The 22,698-nt window shown below is 42.0% G+C and overlaps 1 protein-coding gene across 1 annotated transcript in view; it reads right to left on the bottom strand.

Annotated features, from left to right (window-relative positions):
* LOC120919059 (keratin, type I cytoskeletal 19-like) overlaps positions 1-10,911 on the bottom strand; it is an 88,468-nt gene extending 77,557 nt beyond the window's left edge. Inside the window, exon 1 of the mRNA XM_040331026.1 lies at positions 10,456-10,911. Within this exon, the coding sequence (XP_040186960.1) occupies positions 10,456-10,836 (381 nt within the window). The 5' untranslated portion in view covers positions 10,837-10,911. The remainder of the gene's footprint in view (positions 1-10,455) is intronic.
* Positions 10,912-22,698: the final 11,787 nt, after the last annotated feature.

Genomic DNA, 22,698 nt, shown 5'->3' with positions numbered 1-22,698 from the left:
ATTTCCCTTTTGCACTCTATATCTACATTTGCATTCATGGGGTTCTTGACAGTGATTGAGTAACCTTCCCAGAATTCTTTTCGCAATCACACTAAGTAGTAAAATCTGGCCCAGGGAAGCTGTAATTGCCTGTACACGACCAGGTTTTTTCCGACGGGAAAACTGCGAGGAGAGCTTCTGGCCGGGAATCCCGGCCATGTTTATGCTCCCTCACAGTTTTTCAGATGGGAAAACTGCCAAACCCGCCGGACAAAAAAAAAGAACCAGATCTCTTTTTTTCTGTCAGGATTCCCAACAGACTTTTTCCCGTCAGAAACCCTGTCCGTGTGTATCAGAAAAACTCAGATGGAGCATAAACACGGTCGGTATTCCAGAGGAAAAGCTCTTATCAGAGTTTTAACAACGGGAAAACCGATCGCCTCTATGGGGGAAAAGTAGAGAGCAAGTTCTCGGTTTTCCCCTCTGGATTTCCAATGGACCTTTTCCCGTCGGGAATCCTGGTCTTGTGTACTAGGCATCAGTTTCTACAACTTGCATGACCTTAGTTGATATGATAGTAAAGGCTTGTTTATATTTGGGGTTTGGTAAAACCCTATATTTCACCGAGGCTCCCAATTGGTTACCAAATCACTTAAAGGGGTTGTAAAGGTTCAAATATAAGAAAAAAATAACAAACATGTCATACTTACCTCCACTGTGCATTTCGTTTTGCACAGAGTGGCCCAGATCCTGGTCTTCTGGGGTCCCTCGGCAGCTATCTCGGCTCCTCCCCACAAGAGCTAACCCCCTTCATGGGAAGCTCTCTCCCAAGAGGGTTAGCGTGTGGCGCGCTCCCGTGATACAGCCGGTGGCTTTAGTCTCCAACTGTATCACTCGGCCCTGCCCCTGGCGCGCCGCGTCATTCGTTTGATTGACAGCAGCACAAGCCAATGACTGTGCTGCTATCAATCATCCAATGACTGAGCCGATAAGAGCCGAAAAGCCCGGTCCAGAAACCTGCTTGTTCACAAGGCAGGACTTTCGAGTGCTTAGGTAAATAAACAGGGGGCTTGTGGGCAGGCAAACATCAGATGTTTTGAACCTTTACAACCCCTTTAAGTGGCCTTCGCTCTTCAAAAGGTTGAACTCCTCTGATGCAAAGCATGCATTCTCAAGCAGAGTTCCGTGAAATCCTATGGTTCTTACAGAGGTTGCCAGGAGTTCCTTGAGCCAAGGGCAATTGCTGCCTCTAATATAAGTTCCCACTAACATCAGTAATCTTTTTAGCTTTATGTAAGAGGTGACCTTACCACTGGCCACAAATAAAAGAAGCATTCTTCCCACTGGCTATGACCATTTACAGTGAGGTGTGGCTATAGTAATTATTAGCAGGGGCACCTTGTGACCAGGGGTTCCACTGTGTTAAAAAGTTGGGAAAGGCTGGCGTAGAGGATGCAAAAGAAGGTGTCATTGATGACTTTTACTAGAAGGAGCAGAGGATACAGATAAGAAAGACACCAACTATATTGGGGATGAGAGAAGGAACAGAGCAGGTGAAGAAGAGGAAGAAACTGAAGATATTGGGTTGCAGAGCAGTGACAGCACTAACAGAAAGAAGGTGTAAAGAAGGATGATTTGGAGAATGGGATTAGAGCAGGAGTTTGAGTACATTGAGGAGGAGAGTGGTGAAAAAAATTGAAAAATCTTCACAACGCTGTAGAGCAGACAGGAGAGGGAAGTTTAGAAAGAAAAAGACACAGAGGGGAAGATGACGATGAAGGTGAGGATGGGCACCCTGTAACACTGAGAAGGAGGAAGATGAGCACTGAAGAGGAGAGATGAGAGGCTGGTAGTACATGCTCCCTGAGGATGTAAAAGTCTGTGTATTCAATGATCCCTTTTCTCTCTTTATATTATAGAGAGACTAGAGAGAGAACACAAATGACACATTTGCAAAAGAGGGTCATAACACCATGGTGCACAGATGACGTGGGCAAATATAAGAACGTGCTTTAACAAGGACAAGATGCCAATTTTCTGATATTTACATTGATTATCTCATTACAATGACATCTGAAAGTGGGTGGGATATTAAATAGGCAGCAAGTGAACATGTTGTCCCTAAAGTTTCTCGGTTGAAAGCAGACAAAATGATCAAGGGTAAGTGACTTGACAAGGGTCAAATTGTAATGGTGGGATGACTGGGTCAGAGCAACTTCAAGTCTGCAACTCTTGTGGGATGTTCCCAGTCTACAGTGGTGAAGACCTACCAAAAGTGATCGAAGGAAGGAAAATCTGTAAAACTGGCGTCAGGGGCATGGGCCACCATGGCTCAATTATGCACATGGCGAGCGAAGGATGGCCTGTGTAGTCTGATCCAGTAGAAGAGCTACTGTAGTTAAAATTGCTGATAAAGTTTATGCTGGTTCCCATATAAAGGTGTCAGAACACACATTGCATGTGTATGGGGCTACGTAATGCATTTGCATTTGATTTGCCATGACTTTACTACTGAGAAGCTATTCCTATGATGAGTTCTTACCAGATTATATACCTGTATCTGAAAATTTGGGAGTTTATAGCAGCTAGGCCAGTTTAAGCAGAACGTTGACCTAGTAACTTTTCAGGTTCTGTAGGATTACATTTACAGAAGCAGTATAATTTTTTTAAATCACCAACTTTTACCATTAAAATCAACCCTTGGGGGCTCCAACTGAGTGATGTTGCCAGGATTATGTCTTTATTAGACATGTGCATTCGTTTTCGTCCGAATGCATTTTCATCCGAATTTCAGGGATTTTTGCGTTTGTTTTAACAAACGATAACGAACGTGCAGAACCTAAAATGCTTTAGGTACGACATAAAAAATGCTTTATTTTCGTTTTGTTGCGACAACAATTCCATATAGATAGAAGATTCGACATGACGGTGACAATAGCGATCTGTGTCTATCGAACCTGCTGTTGAATGTGCCTAACCTAACTCTATTAGTCCAAGATTATTCGACACAGAGAGAAAAGATTCGACATAGAGAGAAAAGATTCGACATAGAGAGAAAAGAGTCGCCATAGAGAGAAAAGATTCGAAAATAGAGAGAAAAGATTCGACATAGAGAGAAAAGATTCTACATTATAGAGACATGAAGATTCGACGAAGCACCTAAAAACATACGATCGCCGCAAGCTGACATTTATGGTCAAATGCTCCGCCCATAGGCTATAGAAGAATTCTAATGTTGGTTGATTAGTAATAATAATTAATAAATATAATTATTACTAGTCATACAACATTAGAATTATTCTATAGCATTCAACCGGAAATGTATGATTGCGGCATCGTACAGTTTAGCTGCTTCGTCGAATCTTCTTAGAACATTCAACAGACACCATAAGCCTTCAATTCACATATTCGACCTTAATTCAGATTTTTGGACGAATAATTTTTTTTACGAAACAAAATAAATAAAAAACAAATTTTGGGAGTAAAGGCTCTTTCACACCTGCGGACCGTATGTCCATTTTTCATCCATCCGTTTTCGGATGAAAAACGGACATACATGTATCTCTATGGCCACATCGTTTTGCTCGTCGAGTTCCTTGTGAAGCCGCCGAGAATCTCGGCGAGCCAAGTTTCCTCATTGACTAACGAGGAAATAGAGAACATGTTCTCTATTTGGCCCGACGAGATTCTCGTCGGTTTCCTCGGCCAAACGTGTACACACGACCGGGTTTCTCGGTAGAATATGGCTCCGATCGAGTTTCTGGCTTCGTGTGTATGGGGCCTATAGGATTGCGGATGTCGGCGGATGAACATCCGCTGACATCCAATCTCATCAGTCTCCGCTATGCTCCGTTTCTGCAGATGAAGGAAAATCCTATTTTTCCATCCGTCTGCGGATCGGATGAACACGGACAGACGGTCCGTGTTCATCCGATCCTCCCATAGAGGAGAGCGGAGATCTGACAGGGCGGTCCCTGCATAGTGTGCAGGGACCACCCTGTCATCTTCCGGATCTTCCGGGATCAACAGAGTGATTCCCGCTGAGCAAGCGTGTGTTAAAGGAACGGATCCTCACAGGATCCGTACGTGTGAAAGGGCCCTAACTAAATAAATTTATATTTTGGATGAAAACGAAATTCCGAAACAAAATATTTCAGTGTGCACGTGTCTAGTCGTTAGTCTGCTGCATGTGTAGAGAGGAGTATTTACTCAGTTTTCCCTCCACCAGTGATTTGATTTTGACTTCCTAGCTCAAACAAGAAATGTGAAAATACCACAGTTTTCATATCTAAACCAGCATTTCGGTCTAGGAAGTGGATGCTGACCCTGCATAATGTCTGAACAAAGATGTCTGTCTGTCTACACTTAGGCCTTGTACACACGACCGAACATGTCTGCTGAAACTGGTCTGCGGTCATGCTAAGAAACATGTCCGCTGGAAGCCTGTCCGTCGGACATATTTGGTCATCTGTACAGACTCACCGGACATGTCCGCTCGGCCGCCATCCCTTGCATGCGTCGAAGTGATTCGACGCATGCGTGGAAGCATTGACCTTCCAGGGCCGCGCACGTCACCGCGTAATCGTCGTGGCCACGTCACCGCGTATCGTGTACGCGCGTATTTCTGTCTGATGGTGTGTACAACCATCAGACAGAAATCTCCGGGCGGACATGTCCGCTGAAAACGGTCCGGCGGACCGATTTCAGCGGACAGTCCGTCCGTGTGTACGAGGCCTTACACACATATTAGCATGCATGCACTTAACAACAACAAAAAAAATCTAATGTTAGGTCCACTTCACACTGGCCCAAGTTGCTGCTCATCGCTGTCCTATTCGGTGTGTCATTAAATTAAATGATGTGTTGTGTTCTTACAGCTGGAACCTATGGATTATCAAGGGGGTTTTGCTGAGTAGAGATGAAAGGATTTTAATATAGTCAGCTAGGATACAAGGAGAGAGACAAGCATTAATAGACACTTTCGCATCATAAGGGATTAACTAAGGGAGTGAAGAATATTTCATTGTTACCTGAGAGAACTGGCAAAACAACACATCACGTAAGAAGCATAACATTCAGTCTTACTAGGAAGTTTCTGTGTCTCTGCCAAGTTGGTTGATTTTAAAAGGTCAACCTACTTATACTTCAGTTGCATGTAAAAATGTAGTACATAGAGACACAAAGATATTACTGTTTGAAGTGCCCAGTCAAGACTCGGATAACAGAAAAGATTGGATCAGTGCAGCCACAGGCCATCCAAGCTGCTGCACACAAATAGCAGGAGGAAAGGTCACACTTGGTTCTCTGTCCAATAAAAATGTAGGTAGCAAAATATTAGAAACTTTCACAGGTATTTCTATGATGTGTATCAATGGACCCTTTGGTGACTCCTGCATGCAACTGAAATCTTGACAATAAAGCTTTGTTAACTAAGGACCGTGTGTGGCTTTTCCTCCGCCTACCATTACATGGGTGGAGTGTTAACTAATTGCTTCTTACAATGTCTTGGGTTCACCAGTAGTGTAGTGCAGTTGTAGCAGATGGGTGGAGCTGGGAACTCAAGCATCATGGTCCATGAATGAACTTCTGCCATGAAACTGGGGGTCGAGTGTGCTTATTCCTTATTCTACAATACATGGGTGAAGTCTGGTGGGGGTGAACCAACTGACTGCTTCCTACATCTCTTGGGGCTACCAGCAGTGGGCTACAGTTGTGGCAGATGGGTGTAGCTGGGAACTCAAGGACAAGATTTTGTCACCATGATCCATGAATGACCTCCCAGCCTAAGAATGAGGATCTGATGTGACTATATATGTGTAAAGTCTGGTTGGGTGAACCAACTGGTTGCTTCTTACATCTCTTGGGGCTACCAGCAGTGGGCTACAGTTGTGGCAGATGGATGTAGCTCGGAACTCAAGTACAAGATTTTGTCACCATGATCCATGAATGACCTTCCAGCCTGAGAATGAGAATCTGATGTGACTATTCCTTATTCTACAATATATGTGTAAAGTCTGGTTGGGTGAACCAACTGGTTGCTTCTTACTTCGTGTGGGGACAACAGCAGTGGGAAACCAGCTGTGAGGGATAAATGGAGCTGGGAACTCAAACATAAGATAAGATCCATGAATGGCCTAAGACTGATGACCTCTAATATACCATAAGATCCATAAATGACCTCCCGGCCTGAGACTGATGTCCTGGTGTAACTATTCCTTATTCTACAATATAATGCCACGTACAGATGATCAGACATTCCGACAACAAAACCGTAGATTATTTTCCAACGGATTTTCGCTCAAACTTGTCTTGCATATACACGGTCACACAAATGTTGTCGGAAATTCCGATCGCCAAGAACGAGGTGACATATGATACAACACTACAACGAGCCAAGAAAAATTAAGTTCAATGATTCTGAGCATGCGTCGAATTGATTCCAAGCATGTGTAGGATTTTTGTGCGTCGGAATTGGATACACATGGTCGGAATTTCCAACAAGAACTTTTGTTGTCGGTAAAATTGAGAACCAGCTCTCAATCATTTGTTGTCAGAAATTCCGACAGAAAATGTCTGATGGAGCCTACATACGGTTGGAATATCCGACCAAAAGCTCACATCAAACATTTGCTGTCAGAAATTCAGATCATGTGTATGCGGCATTAGTTTGAAGTCTGGTTGGGTGAACCAACTGGTTGCTTCTTACATCATGTGGGGACAACAGAAGTAGGAGACCAGCTGTGGTGGATGAATGGAGCTGTAAACTCTAACATAAGATAAGATCCATGAATGACCTCCCGGCCTGAGACTGATGACCTGGTGTGACTATTCCTTATTCTACAATATATGTGTGAAGTCTGGTTGGGTGAACCAACTGGTTGCTTCTTACATCATGTGGGGACACAGCAGTGGGAGACCAGCTGTGATGGATGAATGGAGCTGGGAATTCAAACACAAGATTTTGTCACTGTGGTCCATGAATGACTTCCCAACCTGAGACTGAGGGCCTGATGTGACTAATCCTTATTCTACAATATATGTGTGAAGTCTGGTTGAGTGATTTTCTTTGTGGGGGCATTTAGGGGACGGGAGACAAAGATTTGTGCTGGAAGGGGGAATTTCTGTGGGGGGGGGCAGATTTGTACTGGGAGGAGGTGAAATTTATACTTAGCGGGTAAGCATGCAAATTAGTGCTCATACATCTTAGGCCCCGTACAGACGGGCAAACATGTACGGACCGTTTTCAGTGTACATGCCCGCCCGGAGATTCCTGTATGATGGCTGTACACACCATCATACAGAAATCCGCGCGTACACGATACGCGGCGACGAGGCCACGCCGTTGTCGCGACGATGACGCGGCGACGTGCGCGGCCCTGGCAGTTCAATGCTTCCACGCATGCGTCGAAGTCATTCGACGCATGCGAGGGATGGCGGCCGCTCGAACATGTACGGTAAGTCTGTACAGACGACCGAACATGTCCGACGGGCAGGATTCCAGCGGGCATGTTTCTAAACATGTTTAGAAACATTTGTCCGCTCGAAAACGGTCTGGCGGGCAAATGTACGCTGGAATCCTGCCCGCTCGGCTGTACAGACGACCGAACATGTCTGCTGAAACTGGTCGGCGGACCAGTTTCAGCAGACATGTTCGGTCGTCTGTACGGGGCCTAAAGGGTGATGCAGTTTGGCATGTTCGCCCTGGGCTTTAGGTGACCTTGTCCCGGCACTGCTATGGACTGGAGACTTCTGTTATGGTGACAACAGTCTAACTTCCTGTTGCGTCTCTGACAGGAAGTGAGGGGAAGTCTCCCCATCGGGACACAGACTACAAAAAATAAACTGAGGAATTTTAACCATTCCTGACTCCCAATTCTTAAAAAAGTTTGGTTATAAGTAATGTACACTTCAAGAGTCGGACACCTAAGTTACTAAAATATAAAGTGAAATAAAGAACAGTGAATCATCCAATCACCTGCACGGAGAGTTCTCTATTTTTAGACTCCCAGTCAGATGATTGGGTGTTGAAACTCAGGTTCACTTCTCACTTTAGCAAATCAAGCCCTTCTATTCTTTATAGCACAGGTGTCAAACACAAATCTGGCCCTCCAGGCCCTCACATCCCCTTGTCTCCGCCCCCACCTGGTCTCAGGAGTCAGCAGCAGTGAAGACAGTACTCCACCAGATCCTGCACTTCTCTCTCCAGCCCTCCTGGCAGAAGCACAAGGCAAGGGGGTGCACTGATGTAAGGGATAGTGGGGGGGATGCTCGACTTTTGATGGTGGGGGGGCTCTTGACATCTGATGTAAGGGGGTGGGGTGCTGATACAACCGACCCTTTGAGGGCAACCATAATGCTGATGTGGCCCGCAAGTAAATGGAGTTTGACACCCCTGCTTTACAGCATCCTTTCTGAACCAGAGTTCACTTGAACCCTAGGGTACCACCTGAGGCTGCTAGGGGTCCCTTGAGCAATAAGCAATGGTGAATTGATATTCCATTTCCATTGATCACCAATGTAATGGGGCAATTTTCTACTAACGCCTATGTTAAGGTTCACTTCTACACTGAAGGCTAACCCAAGGGGGTGACCCAATTTTTACATTTCAAGACTATTACTGAATAATATTTTGTTGTATAGAGTCGAGCAGTTATGGCAAACCTTGGTACCCCAGATGTTTTGGAACGTACACTGTAGAGTGCATGAGCATCCTGGAAAATGTAGTTCCAAAACATCTGGGGTGCCAAGGTCCGCCATAACTGCCCTACTCTATACAACAAAATAGTATTCAGTTGTAGTCTTGAAATATAAAAATTGGGCGGTCAGCTTGGGTTAGTGGCCAGTGTAGAAGTGAGGGGAAGTCTCCCCTCCCCTCACATTCTACAAATAATAACGAATGTGGTCTACCTAGTGTATTAAACACACTTGTTTTACCACCCACTACTCCAGTGATGGCGAACCTTGGCACCCCAGATGTTTTGGAACGTACACTGTAGAGTGCATGAGCATCCTGGGAAATGTAGTTCCAAAACATCTGGGGTGCCAAGGTTCGCCATCACTGGAGTAGGGGGTGGTAAAACAAGTGCGTTTAATACACTAGGTAGACCACATTCGTTATTATTTGTTTTTAAAAATTCTACAATTTATGAATATGAATATCATGAGCTGTAGTTTTAATGACTTTTTAGCAGGGGTTCCCCAAAACCTGAAAATGTTTTTAAAAGGTTACTTCAAAGTCTAAAGGTTAAGAAAGGCTGTTACCACATTGGTGGTATAAATATAATATTGTATTCTTGAGTAGCTATCAAAAGCATTACAAATTTAAAAATTAAAAACAATTTTGGCAGTGTTTAATTCTGCTCTTTAATTCTGCTCTTCAACACTAGACTTTGCATCCCATGTAACAAAATTAAAGGGGTTGTAAAGGAATTAATTTTTCCCTAAATAGCTTCCTTTACCTTAGTACAGTCCTCCTTCACTTACCTCATCCTTCCATTTTGCTTTTAAATGTCCTTATTTCTTCTGAGAAATCCTCACTTCCTGTTCTTCTGTCTGTAACTCCACACCGTAATGCAAGGCTTTCTTCCTGGTGTGGAGAAAGCATCTTGAGGGGGGTAGGGGGCGAGCAGGCAAGTCAGGACACATACTTTGCAGATAGAGAAAGGAGCTGTGTGTTAGCGGGTGTCCTGACACTCCTGCTCACCCCCTCCCCCCTCAAGAGGCTTTCTCCGCACCAGGAAGAAAGCCTCACATTACGTTGTGGAGTTACAGACAGAAGAACAGGAAGTGAGGATTTCTCAGAAGAAATAAGGACATTTAAAGGCAAAATGGCTCCTTTCTCTATCTGCAAAGTAGAGAGTGTCCTGACTTGCCTGCTCGCCCCCTCCCCCCTCAAGAGGCTTTCTCCACACCAGGAAGAAAGCCTCGCATTACGGTGTGTAGTTACAGACAGAAGAACAGGAAGTGAGCATTTCTCAGAAGAAATAAGGACATTTAAAAGCAAAATGGCTCCTTTCTCTATCTGCAAAGTAGAGAGTGTCCTGACTTGCCTGCTCGCCTCCTCCCCCCTCAAGAGGCTTTCTCCACACCAGGAAGAAAGCCTCAAAATATGGTGTTGAGTTACAGACAGAAGGACAGGAAGTGAGGATTTCTCAGAAGAAATAAGGACATTTAAAAGTAAAATGGCTCCTTTCTCTATCTGCAAGGTAGAGAGTGTCCTGACTTGCCTGCTCGCCCCCTCCCCCCTCAAGAGGCTTTCTCCACACCAGGAAGAAAGCCTCACATTACGGTGTGTAGTTACAGACAGAAGAACAGGAAGTGAGGATTTCTCAGAAGAAATAAGGACATTTAAAAGCAAAATGGAAGGATGAGGTAAGTGAAGGAGGACTGCACTAAGGTAAAGGAAGCTATTTAGGGAAAAAAATGTTTTCCTTTACAACCCCTTTAAGCTTTTAAAATTCTCTTAACGTTCGGTACCTGTGCTTGTAGGTCGGCGATGGCCTTCTCGTAGCTGCTGTAGTCTTTCTTCTTATTCTGACTCTTCTTTTGGTGCCACTCGCTGATCTTCTTCTCCAGCCCTGAGTTAGTCTCCTCCAGTGATCTCACTTTCTCTAAGTACGAGGCGAGCCGGTCATTTAAATTCTGCATGGTGTACTTGCCATTACCAGACAGCAGGTTCTCGTTGAGATAATCCTTGGTGAAGTCAAGTCCCCCCAAGGAAGAGGAAAGGGAGGTAGATCTTGACCTAGACATTTGACTCGCTGGACTCATGCTGTAGCTGGAGGAGCCAAAGGATTCCCCTAATCCTCCATTGATGGAGGTGAAGGATGACTGGAGCTTGCTTGAGTAGAGGCTCATGATCAGCTGTGAATCTTTACTAAATGTCAACTGTCATCAGCACGTTGCTGTAAAGTAGATGTGTATCATTGCTAGTGTACTTTATGTCTTCCCCAGTGGGAGTAGCCACATAGGGATTGTGTCATCTCATTAAGTACGTTGCTCAATCCTGCACCTCCGTGTTATTATTTTGAATAACAACCGAACCTCTCACTCCTTCTTTTTTTTTTTAACCCTCATTCACATTATGCTACCAAGGTGTGTCTAAGGTGGAGGAAGCTTTGCTAAGTTTCAAACTCTATTGTAATCGTATACAAGGGTAATGTCTGCCCGGCGTAGCTTTAGAAAGGAGCCGCAAAGAATTCTACGGCAACTCTCCAGATTCCGGAGTATAATTACACTGTCTGAAAATGTAACCTCTTCCCTCCCGATACCAAATAAATGACGGCATCAGCAAGTTGGGACTTTGTTTCGAAATTATGAAAAAGTGTACTGATGCAGTTACTAACAGTAACTTTGTATTAGATGGAAAAAAAGGTGAAATTAAGTAAAAATAATAAATAAAATAAAGGTTTTTTTTTTTTTTTTCTGGGCAGTGTGTTGCTTTGTATTAGATGGAAAAAAGGTTAAATAAAGTAAAATAAATTCAAAATAAAATAAATAATAAAACAAATAAAGTATTTTTTTTCTGGGCTGTGTATTGCTTTGTATTAGATGGAAAAAAAGTTAAATAAAGTAAAATAAATTCAAAATAAAATAAATAATAAAACAAATAAAGTATTTTTCTTTTCTGGGCTGTGTGTTGCTTTGTATTAGATGGAAAAATGGTGGAATAAAGTAAAATAAAATAAAATTTCTGGGCAATGGGATGCCAGCCAGGGTGAGGGATGATTTCCGACTTCCAGTTGCTATGGGTTACAGCAATTTGTGCTTAACTGTCAACTGACTTTTTTAAAGGTCCTGTAAACTTTAAATAAAATAAAAATAAAATTAAAAACACCCAACTATATAATATTGGGATACTTAATTTTCAGGGGAGTTTTTTTCTGGGCAGTGTGTGTCGCTTTGTATTAGATGGAAAAAAAAGTGGAATTAAATAAAAAAAAAAAAAAAAAAAAAAGTTTTTCTGGGCAGTGTGTTGCTTTGTATTAGAAAGAAAAAAGGTGGAATAAAGTAAAATAAAATCTAAAATAAAATAAAGTTTTTCTGGGCAGTGTGTTGTTTTGTATTAGATGGAAAAAAAAGGTGAAATTAAGTAAAAATAAAAAATAAAATAACGTTTTTTTTTTTTTTTGGGCAGTGTGTTGCTTTGTATTAGATGGAAAAAAGGTTAAATAAAGTAAAATAAATTCAAAATAAAATAAATAATAAAACAAATAAAGTATTTTTTTTCTGGGCAGTGTGTTGCTTTGTATTAGATTAGGAAAACAAGTGGAATAGAGTAAAATAAAGTGAAAATTGCATTAAAAAATAAAATAAATACAGTTTTTATGGTGGAAAAAAGGTGGAATAAAGAAAAATAAAGTCAAAATAAAATAAAATAAATAAAGTTTTTTTTTCTGGGCAGTAAAAAGATGTAAAAAGGGTGGAATAAAGTAAAATAAAATAACATTTCTGGGCAGTGTGTTGGGCAGTGTGTTGCTTTGTATTAGATGGAAAAAAGGAGGAACAAAGTAAAATAAAGGAAAAATAGCATAAAAAATGTAATAAATACACTGTGTATGGGCAGTGTGTTGCTTTGTATAAGATGGAAAAAAGGCGGAATAAAGTAAAATAAAGCAACACACTGCCCAGAAAAACGTTATTTATTTTATATTTTATTTTCACTCTTTTTTCCTTTGTTCCACTTTTTTTTCATCTAATACAAAGCAACACACTGCCCATAAAAAAACGTTATTTATTTTATATTTATTTTTACTTAATGCCACGTAAAATAAATTAAATAATAAAACAAATAACATTTTTGTTTTGTTTTTCTGGGCAGTGTGTTGCTTTGTATTAGATGTAAAAAGGGAGGAATAAAGTAAAATACATTTTAACATAAAATAAATATTTTCTGGGCAGTGTGTTGCTTTGTATTGGATGGAAAAAGGTGGAATAAAGTAAAATAAAATAAAAATAGCATAAAAAAAATAAAATACATACAGTTTTTATAGGCAGTGTGTTGCTTTGTACAAGATAAAAAAAAGGTGGAATAAAGTAAAACAAAGTCAAATAAAGTTTTTTTTTCTGGGCAGTGTGTTGCTTTGTATGAGATGGAAAAAAAGGTGGCATTAAGTAAAAATAAAATAAATACAGTTTTACAGTGTGTTGCTTTGTATAAGGTGGAACAAAAGGTGGAATAAAGTAAAATAAAGTTAAAATAAATAATAAAATAAATAAAGTTTTTTTTCTGGGCAGTGTGTTGCTTTGTATGAGATGTAAAAAGGATGGAATAAAATATAAAATAAAATAACGTTTTTCTGGGCAGTGTGTTGCTTTGTATTAGATGGAAAAAGGGTGGAATAAAGTAAAATACATTTTAAAATAAAATAAATATTTTTTGGGCAGTGAGTCGCTTTGTATTACATGGAAAAAAAGTAGGATTAGTAAAAAATAAATAAATAAATAAAGTTTTTCTGGGCAGTGTGTTGCTTTGTATTGAATGGAAAAAGGTGGAATAAAGTAAAAGTAAAAATAAAAATAGCATAAAAAAATAAAATAAAATACATACAGTTTTTATAGGCATTGTGTTGCTTTGTATACGATGAAAAAAAGGTGGAATAAAGTAAAACAAAGTCAAAATAAAATAAATAATAAAATAAATAAAGTTTTTTTTTCTGGGCAGTGTGTTGCTTTGTATTAGATGTCGATGTAAAAATGCTTTGTATTAGATGGAAAAAAAGTGGAATAGAGTCAAATAAAGTAAAAATTGCATAAAAAAATAAAATAAATACAGTTTTTATGGGCAGTGTGTTGCTTTGTATAAGGTGGAAAAAAGGTGGAATAAAGTAAAATAAAGTCAAAATAAAATAAATAATAAAATAAATAAAGTTTTTTTCTTTCTGGGCAGTGTGTTGCTTTGTATGAGATGTAAAAAGGGTGGAATAAAATATAAAATAAAATAACGTTTTTCTGGGCAGTGTGTTGCTTTGTATTAGATGGAAAAAAAAGTAAAATAAAGTAAAAATAGCACAAAAAAAATACAGTTTTTCTGGGCAGTGTGTTACTTTGTATAAGATGGAAAAAAAGGTGGAATAAAGTAAAATCAAGGAAAATTTAAATAAATAATAAAATAAATAAAGTTTTTTTTTTCTAGGCAGTGTGTTGCTATCTATTAGATGTAAAAGGGATGGAATAAAGTAAAATAAAGTAGAAATAAAATAATGTTGTATTGGAAAGTTTTATTGGAAAGGTTTATTGGGTGTGTTGCTTTGTATTAGATAGTAAAAAGGTGGAATAAAGTAAAATAAAGGAAAAATAAAATAACGTTATTTTTTTAGGGCAGTGTCTTGCTTTGTATTAGAAATAAAATAGAATAAAGTAAAATAAAGTAAAAATAAAATAAAACAAATAAAAAAAATATAAACTAAAATAAAGGTGATATTTTACTTTCTAATAAATCATGTTTGTTTAATTTATCTTCAGTTCTGATAATATTCTGATACATTCTTATGGCCATCATTAAAGGCTATTAAAAAAACTCTTTTACATAGAGCAGCTAATGATAACAGAATTATTTTGCGTAATAGATATTTCGAAAAGCAGTGGAAAGAGCCAGGGTGATGTGCAAACACATTTCAACTTTCACCCAGCCTAGCATAGTCCGGACAATACTTTTTTTTTTTAGTTGGTTCATCTACTTAAATGATCACCAGAGTGTTAACCAATGTGTTAAAGTCCAGGTAAATCCTTGCTGTTTATCACTGTAAAGACTTGTTAACACCTGCTTTGCCCTTTGAAGAGCAATCCGTGTTTGGATTGCTCTTCAGGGATGATTTGACAGGCAGTGAGGAGGTGTTCTATCGCCTTCTCATGGACTGTTTTAACTCTCCCCTTATGCTGGACTACTCTGCTGCAACCACATGTATTGAACTGGTTGCACTTGCCCACCAATCGTGACAGGGGGTATAATTTGTGCTGCGAAGCAAAGTGTCGTGGCTGCAGCATGTCCCCAGCTGCTACGTCTGCAGCTAAAGAGGGAAACAGTTGAGGCAGGGGGTGTACATACAGGGGTCACAATTGCGACCCACCCCCATTCGCCAAGAGGCCTGTGCAGCCCCTTGTGTACCTAGATAGGAGGGGTGGTGGGGAGGCATGTAGAGGAACCAGCCCCCTCTATTTTCCTCTTTAGCCTTTCAGGGACTGCAGTAGATGGAGAAGATCGGTTCTTCTGCATGCCTCCCCACAACCCCTTGTGCTGCCTTTGCAATGTATATTACATGCTTGGCACTCAGCAGTGTCTGTTTCTTTAAGACCCTCCATTTTCTTGATGCCTAGAGGCGGGTCTTCTCTGTATGTCTAAGGCTTGCTGGGACATTTCCTGTTTCATTCCAGCTCTAGCTACTGTAGTGAACAGATCCACAAGACATCTTAAAGCTATCACAATTTGCAAACCTGACGAACACCAAAGCCTGTGAGTAAAGGGGTTTTGCTAGTTCAGCTTGTGTAGAGGGATGCTAGACATTGCAGATAGATAATGTGTGTTTCAGTGTAGTAGGCAAAGCACATGTTAGGCCTATCTTTTGTATTAGCTATGTATAATGTATGTTGCTTGAATAGCCATGCTTACATTTGTTTTCTATGTTTGTTTCACAGTTTTACCACTATCACATCACATCTCATCCCATATCATCATACTATTGTACACATTCCTGTTCATTATATCTCAGTAAAGATTGCATCAGTTCAACAACCAGCGCGTCTTTCATTGGGACTTGGTTTATACTTGATGTTAAGCTGTGTACCTAAAGCAACACATAGCCGAGGCATTACAGTAAAAAGGCTTTAAATCGTTGTCAGAAGCAGCTAAACAGCTTTGAATCGTCTTTCCGCAGTAAAAGAACTATTAACTCCTTTCAGCCACGTGGAGTGAAGCTAAAGTGAAACTAATTTCTCTCACTCACTACAACACTGATACTGCCTGTGTCCAGTCATCATCATTATCCACTCTGCCAGCTAAATCAAGATGCAGAACACAGAGAACAACACTCTGACAGTTAACCCTCAATGCTCCTATAAGGAGGATGACACACACAGCTTGCCAAGAATCAAGTCTAGATGCACAACATTGTCTAGAGCATCTAGTCAAACAAATCTGACTTCAGCTAGCGCAGATTCAGCAAGATCTAAGCGTACTAGTTCTAGACATTCAAGCATCACCAGTCTGTCATCGGCTAGCGACAAAGCGACTAAGGCAAGAGCAAAAGCAGAGGCAGCTTGCGCCATGGCTTCTTATGCGGAGCAAGAAGCTGAATTGATGAGAGAAAAAGCAAAAAGTGAATCCGAAGCACTCAAAAAGAAAGCAGAAGTGGAAGCATCTTTACACTTACTCAAACAGCAGAAAAACGCTGCAGCAGCCTTAGCCGAGGCAGAAGTTTTCACAAGGGCTGCCGAAGCTCAGTACGATGGCATAGAAAACCAGACGTCATCCCATAGCGCAATCCAGCGCACCCGTGAGTACGTACAGTCACAAGCAACCATGTACACCGACCAGCAATCCAATGACGCACCTAGGTCTTCATTGACTCCACTAGCAATAAGCAACTTTGATACTACGCAACATTGCAAGGCTGAATCAGGATCCCAGAGTGGGAAGTCAAGTGGTCGCATGCTCGGAGACCAATCTGCCAACCCTCCAAGAGTGCAAACGGATGCTCGCGTACTCCCTCCTCAAGCAAATACAAGTCTGGATTATAGCAGAAAGACTTACAACAGACGAGAACAACCACCTAAACAAAGTGGATTCAGTCAAGCGCTTCATCAGCCTTACCAGCAGCAGCCATACCCTGAGTTTACACCCGAGAAGTATTCGCCAGACGCAACAAGTGCTATAGAAGTGGCAAAATTCCTGATGCACCGTGAGATATTAGGCGCTGGTCTCATGAAATTCGATGACCGCCCAGAAAACTACTGGGCCTGGAAGTCATCTTTCCTGAGTGGTACCCAAGACTTAAATCTGACAGAGAAGGAAAAGTTTGACCAGCTCGTCAGATGGCTAGGACCAGAGTCCACTGAGCAAGCCCAAAGGATCAGATCAGTACATGTTCATGACGCAGCAGCAGGACTTGCAATGGTGTGGCGGAGACTAGAACAATGCTATGGATCACCTGAAGTGATCGAGGATGCTCTGCTGAAAAGGATAGAAAACTATCCAAGAATAACAAGTAAGGATTACCAAAAGCTGAGAGGTTTGGGAGACCTACTCTTAGAAATAGAAGCCGCTAAGTCTAGTGGATATCTGCCAGGTCTCTCATATCTGGATACAGCACGTGGAGTTGAGCCCATAATCGAGAAACTTCCTTACAACTTGCAAGAAAGGTGGGTAGCTCAAGCTTCAAGATACAAGAAAGATCATCGAGTTGCATTTCCACCGTTCGCCTTCTTCGCTGAATTCATAGAAGACCAAGCTGAAATACGCAATGACCCAAGCTTTGCTTTCCTGAACAAGAGAACGGCAAGCTTCCCAAAGGTAGAGCAGAAACCTCCAGGGCTTTACAAAGAACGCAGAGCAACAGTTTCTGTAAGGAAGACAGAAGTTCCGCCTGAATCTGCAGCCAATCAGGAAGACAACACAAGGAAGAAAGTTGAGGAGCCAGACAAAATATGTCCTATCCACAACAAGCCTCATCCACTAAGAAAATGTCGCAGTTTCAGAAGTAAGACATTAGAAGAGCGCAAAGCTTATCTTAAAGACAATCGCATTTGTTTCAGATGCTGCGCTTCAATTCAGCATCTTGCAAAAGACTGTACAAAAACAATACAATGCGCAGAGTGTAACAGTGACAAACACTTGTCAACACTGCACCCGGGACCACCACCATGGAAACAAGAAGTTCCGGCAACTCAAGAAGACCATGGTGGGGAGCAAGGCGAGAGTACAATGCCAGCAGTAACCTCAAAGTGCACTGAGATCTGTACAGAGCAGGGCCGCTCAAGATCATGCTCCAAGATATGCTTAGTCAAGGTGTATCCAGCAGGTTTCAGAGAGAAGGCAATCAAAATGTACACAGTCTTGGATGAACAGAGTAACAGATCTCTGGCAAAAACAGAATTCTTTGACCTCTTCGGTGACAAAGGAAGTCCAACTCCATACACCTTGAAGACTTGTTCTGGAGTTGTAGAGACAATAGGGAGAAGAGCAAATAACTACATCATCGAGTCATTAGATGGAAAGACAAAGGTGACTCTTCCTACCCTCATAGAATGTGATGAGATACCAGACGACAGGTCAGAGATTCCCACACCTGAAGTTGCTCGTCATCACCCACATCTGGTGCGAATAGCAGACCAAATACCAGCACTAGATCCAGATGCTGCAATCACCCTTCTACTCGGGAGAGATATTCTCAGAGTGCACAAAGTCAGAGAACAGTACAATGGGCCACACAATGCACCATTTGCACAACGCCTTGATCTCGGATGGGTCATCGTTGGAGAAGTATGTCTAGACGGACTGCACAAACCAGCAAAGGTAAATGTCTACAGAACACATCTGTTGCAGAATGGTCGTACATCTTGTCTTTGCCCATGTACCAACAGTCTACACATTAAAGAGAGATTAGATAACCCAAAACATCATCGAAGTATACAGAGGTGCATGGAAGACTTAGCCTCAACTGGAAATGCAGATGAACTGGGTTGTAAGGTGTTTGAAAGAACACGAGACGACGACAAGCCAGCACCCTCGGTGGAAGATACCCTCTTCCTTGAGATCATGGACAGAGAAGTCTACAGAGACAAGTCAGGCAGCTGGGTAGCCCCTCTACCCTTCCGGTCACCACGCCATCGCCTTCCTGACAACAGGGTACAAGCAGAGAAACGCTTCAGTTTGTTGCAGCGCACTCTACAAAGAAAGCCAAATATGAAGAAACACTTCCAAGCCTTCATGCAAAAGATTTTTGACAACAAGCAGGCAGAAAGGGCACCACCACTACAAGAGAACCAAGAACACTGGTACTTACCAATATTTGGGGTGTATCATCCTCAGAAACCAGGTCAGATACGTGTAGTATTTGACTCTAGTGCGAAGCACGAAGGCATCTCATTAAATGACGTCCTTCTCAGCGGACCTGACCTGAACAACACACTCCTTGGAGTACTCATCAGGTTCAGAAAAGAACTCGTAGCAGTAACAGCAGATGTACAACAGATGTTCTACTGTTTCTTCGTTCGAGAAGATCACAGAGACTACTTAAGGTTCCTGTGGTATGCAGACAACGACTTTAACAAAGACATCACAGCGTACAGGATGAAGGTACATGTGTTTGGAAACAGCCCTTCCCCAGCTGTAGCTATCTACAATCTGAAACGAGCAGCACAGCAAGGTGAAAGACATGGTCAAGAAGCCAAACAGTTCGTCATGAAGAACTTCTACGTGGACGATGGACTTGCTTCTTTCTCCAGTAACGAAGAAGCTATTAACGTCCTGAAAAGTACAAAAGAAATGTTGGCAGAATCCAACATAAGATTAAACAAGGTAGCTTCCAACAGCTACAGAGTCATGGAAGCATTTCCAATGGAAGACCGTGCTAAAGACCTCAAAGACTTAGATCTAGGAACAGAATCACCACCCTTGCAAAGAAGTCTTGGGCTTAGTTGGGACCTAAAGACTGACAGTTTCACCTTCAGGGTCTCCAGAGAAGAGAAACCATTCACAAAAAGAGGCGTCCTATCTACAGTCAACAGTCTTTATGACCCCCTGGGATTCGTAGCACCCATCATCATGCAAGGCAAAGCTCTTTTGAGACAGATCGCTACTGAGCAAGAACAAATTGACTGGGACGTACTTCTTCCTGAAGAGAAGCAAATGCAGTGGAAGTTGTGGAAAGACTCATTGTTAGAGCTTGAACAACTCAACATTCCAAGACCGTACGTATTTGTTTCCTTGTCTGCTACAAAGAGGAGAGAATTATGCGTATTCTCTGACGCTTCCACTATGGCTATTGCAGCTGTAACTTACCTTAGGGTAATAGACACTGAGGGACAAAGCCATGTTGGGTTCATCATGGGAAAATCTAAACTAGCTCCCAGACCTGCTCACACTGTCCCACGTCTAGAACTTTGTGCTGCTGTCTTAGCGGTAGAGATGGCAGACATGATTACGACTGAACTGGACATTGAGATCCATGCAGTGAACTTTTATACAGACAGCAAGATTGTGTTAGGATATATTCACAACGCTTCAAAAAGATTTTACACATACGTGACCAACAGAGTGACACGTATCAGAAAGTCTACAAGTCCAGATCAGTGGCATCACATCAGCACAGACAAGAACCCAGCTGATCATGGGACAAGATTGGTGTCAGCCGCTGTACTCAAGCAAACTAACTGGTTCGTAGGTCCATCGTTTCTTGGTAAGCCAGAAACCAAAGAGACTACTCAGGTAGAGACCTTTCAGCTCATAGAACCAGATCAAGACAAAGAGGTAAGACCTCAAGTTGCAGTTTGTAAGACTTTAGTTACCAGAGACAGTCTGGGCGCCCATAGATTTGAAAGGTTTTCCAGTTGGAAGTCTTTAACCCGTGCAATCGGAAAACTTATCTGTCTAGCTAGATACTCCTGCAGAGCTACTAATACTGATCAGCGTAGCAACGACCATCTTGAACAAGCTAAGGTCGCGATCATCAAATGCATCCAGCAGGAAGTCTTTAAAGAAGAAATTCAAAGCCTTCTGAAAAAGGAAGAGATTTCTCGACTCAGTTCGCTCAAGAAGTTGAACCCTATCCTCGACGAAAACGGAGTACTAAGAATTGGAGGTCGTTTGTTGGCAGCGGATATGACTATCCAAGAGAGACATCCCTTCATCATACCTAAGAATCATCACATCGCTCTTCTTCTGGTAAGACACTATCATGAGCAAGTTGCACATCAAGGACGACACTTCACTGAAGGAGCAGTACGGTCAGCAGGATTGTGGATCATAGGAGGTAAGAGACTAGTCTCCAGCGTGATCAGCAAATGCGTTACCTGTAAGAAGATTAGAGGGAAACTTGAGGTTCAGAAGATGTCAAACTTACCTGCAGACAGACTTGCTTCAGATCCTCCGTTCACTCACGTAGGTCTAGACGTTTTTGGACCATGGAACATCTCTTCTCGCAAGACCAGAGGAGGCAGTGCCGAAAGTAAACGTTGGGCTGTTCTGTTCTCTTGCCTGAGTACTAGAGCAGTTCATATTGAAGTGATTGAATCTTTATCCACTTCAAGTTTCATCAATGCCTTGAGAAGATTCTTCTCTATCAGAGGACCAGCGAAATTGATTCGTTCAGACCGTGGCACAAACTTTATTGGGGCCTGCAAGGAGTTGAAGATCATCTCTACAGACTCTGAAACAGGTTCCTATCTTCAAGATCAAGGATGCACTTGGACTTTTAATCCTCCACACGCATCGCATATGGGAGGAGCCTGGGAGAGGATGATTGGAGTAGCTCGTCGTATTCTGGATGCCATGCTCCTGAAGGTTGGGTCTACTCGCCTCACTCATGAAGCTTTGACTACACTAATGGCTGAAGTCGTGGCCATTATGAACGCCAGACCTTTGGTTCCAGTGTCTACAGATCCGGAGATGCCGTCAGTCTTGACACCCGCAATGCTGCTGACCCAGAAGATGGAACCAGTGACAGCTCCCTCAGGAGACTTTGACCTCAAGGACTTGTACACCAAGCAATGGAGACAAGTTCAAAGTCTTGCGGACATTTTCTGGAAGAGGTGGAGACAGGAATACCTGGTGACACTCCAGCCACGCAAGAAATGGCAAGATGACAAACCCAACTTACAAGTTGGAGACATTGTCTTATTAAAAGACACTCAGGCCCACAGGAACGAATGGCCTATTGGACTCATTGTGGGGACTGATCCTAGTAGTGATGCTAGAGTTAGAAAGGTTGAAGTTAGAATTGTTAGACAGGGCATTCCCAAGGTGTATGCTAGGCCAATTTCCGAAGTAGTTTTACTTCTATCCAAAGGTTAGTGGCATAACAGAAGGTATGCCAGGTGGGGAGTGTGCTGCCTTTGCAATGTATATTACATGCTTGGCACTCAGCAGTGTCTGTTTCTTTAAGACCCTCCATTTTCTTGATGCCTAGAGGCGGGTCTTCTCTGTATGTCTAAGGCTTGCTGGGACATTTCCTGTTTCATTCCAGCTCTAGCTACTGTAGTGAACAGATCCACAAGACATCTTAAAGCTATCACAATTTGCAAACCTGACGAACACCAAAGCCTGTGAGTAAAGGGGTTTTGCTAGTTCAGCTTGTGTAGAGGGATGCTAGACATTGCAGATAGATAATGTGTGTTTCAGTGTAGTAGGCAAAGCACATGTTAGGCCTATCTTTTGTATTAGCTATGTATAATGTATGTTGCTTGAATAGCCATGCTTACATTTGTTTTCTATGTTTGTTTCACAGTTTTACCACTATCACATCACATCTCATCCCATATCATCATACTATTGTACACATTCCTGTTCATTATATCTCAGTAAAGATTGCATCAGTTCAACAACCAGCGCGTCTTTCATTGGGACTTGGTTTATACTTGATGTTAAGCTGTGTACCTAAAGCAACACATAGCCGAGGCATTACACCCCTCCTATCCACCTCCTGCTGTGATCAGGCCGATGTGTGATCCCCTGGCCCCCCCTCACCCCCCCGCAACGCTGATGGGATCCTCCCTCCCCTCTCCTGC

This window comes from Rana temporaria, chromosome 12, assembly GCF_905171775.1.
Source record: "Rana temporaria chromosome 12, aRanTem1.1, whole genome shotgun sequence".
NCBI lineage: Eukaryota > Metazoa > Chordata > Amphibia > Anura > Ranidae > Rana > Rana temporaria.
The sequence above is the reverse complement of the archived record's forward strand: the minus strand, read 5'-3'. Positions and strand labels throughout refer to the sequence as shown.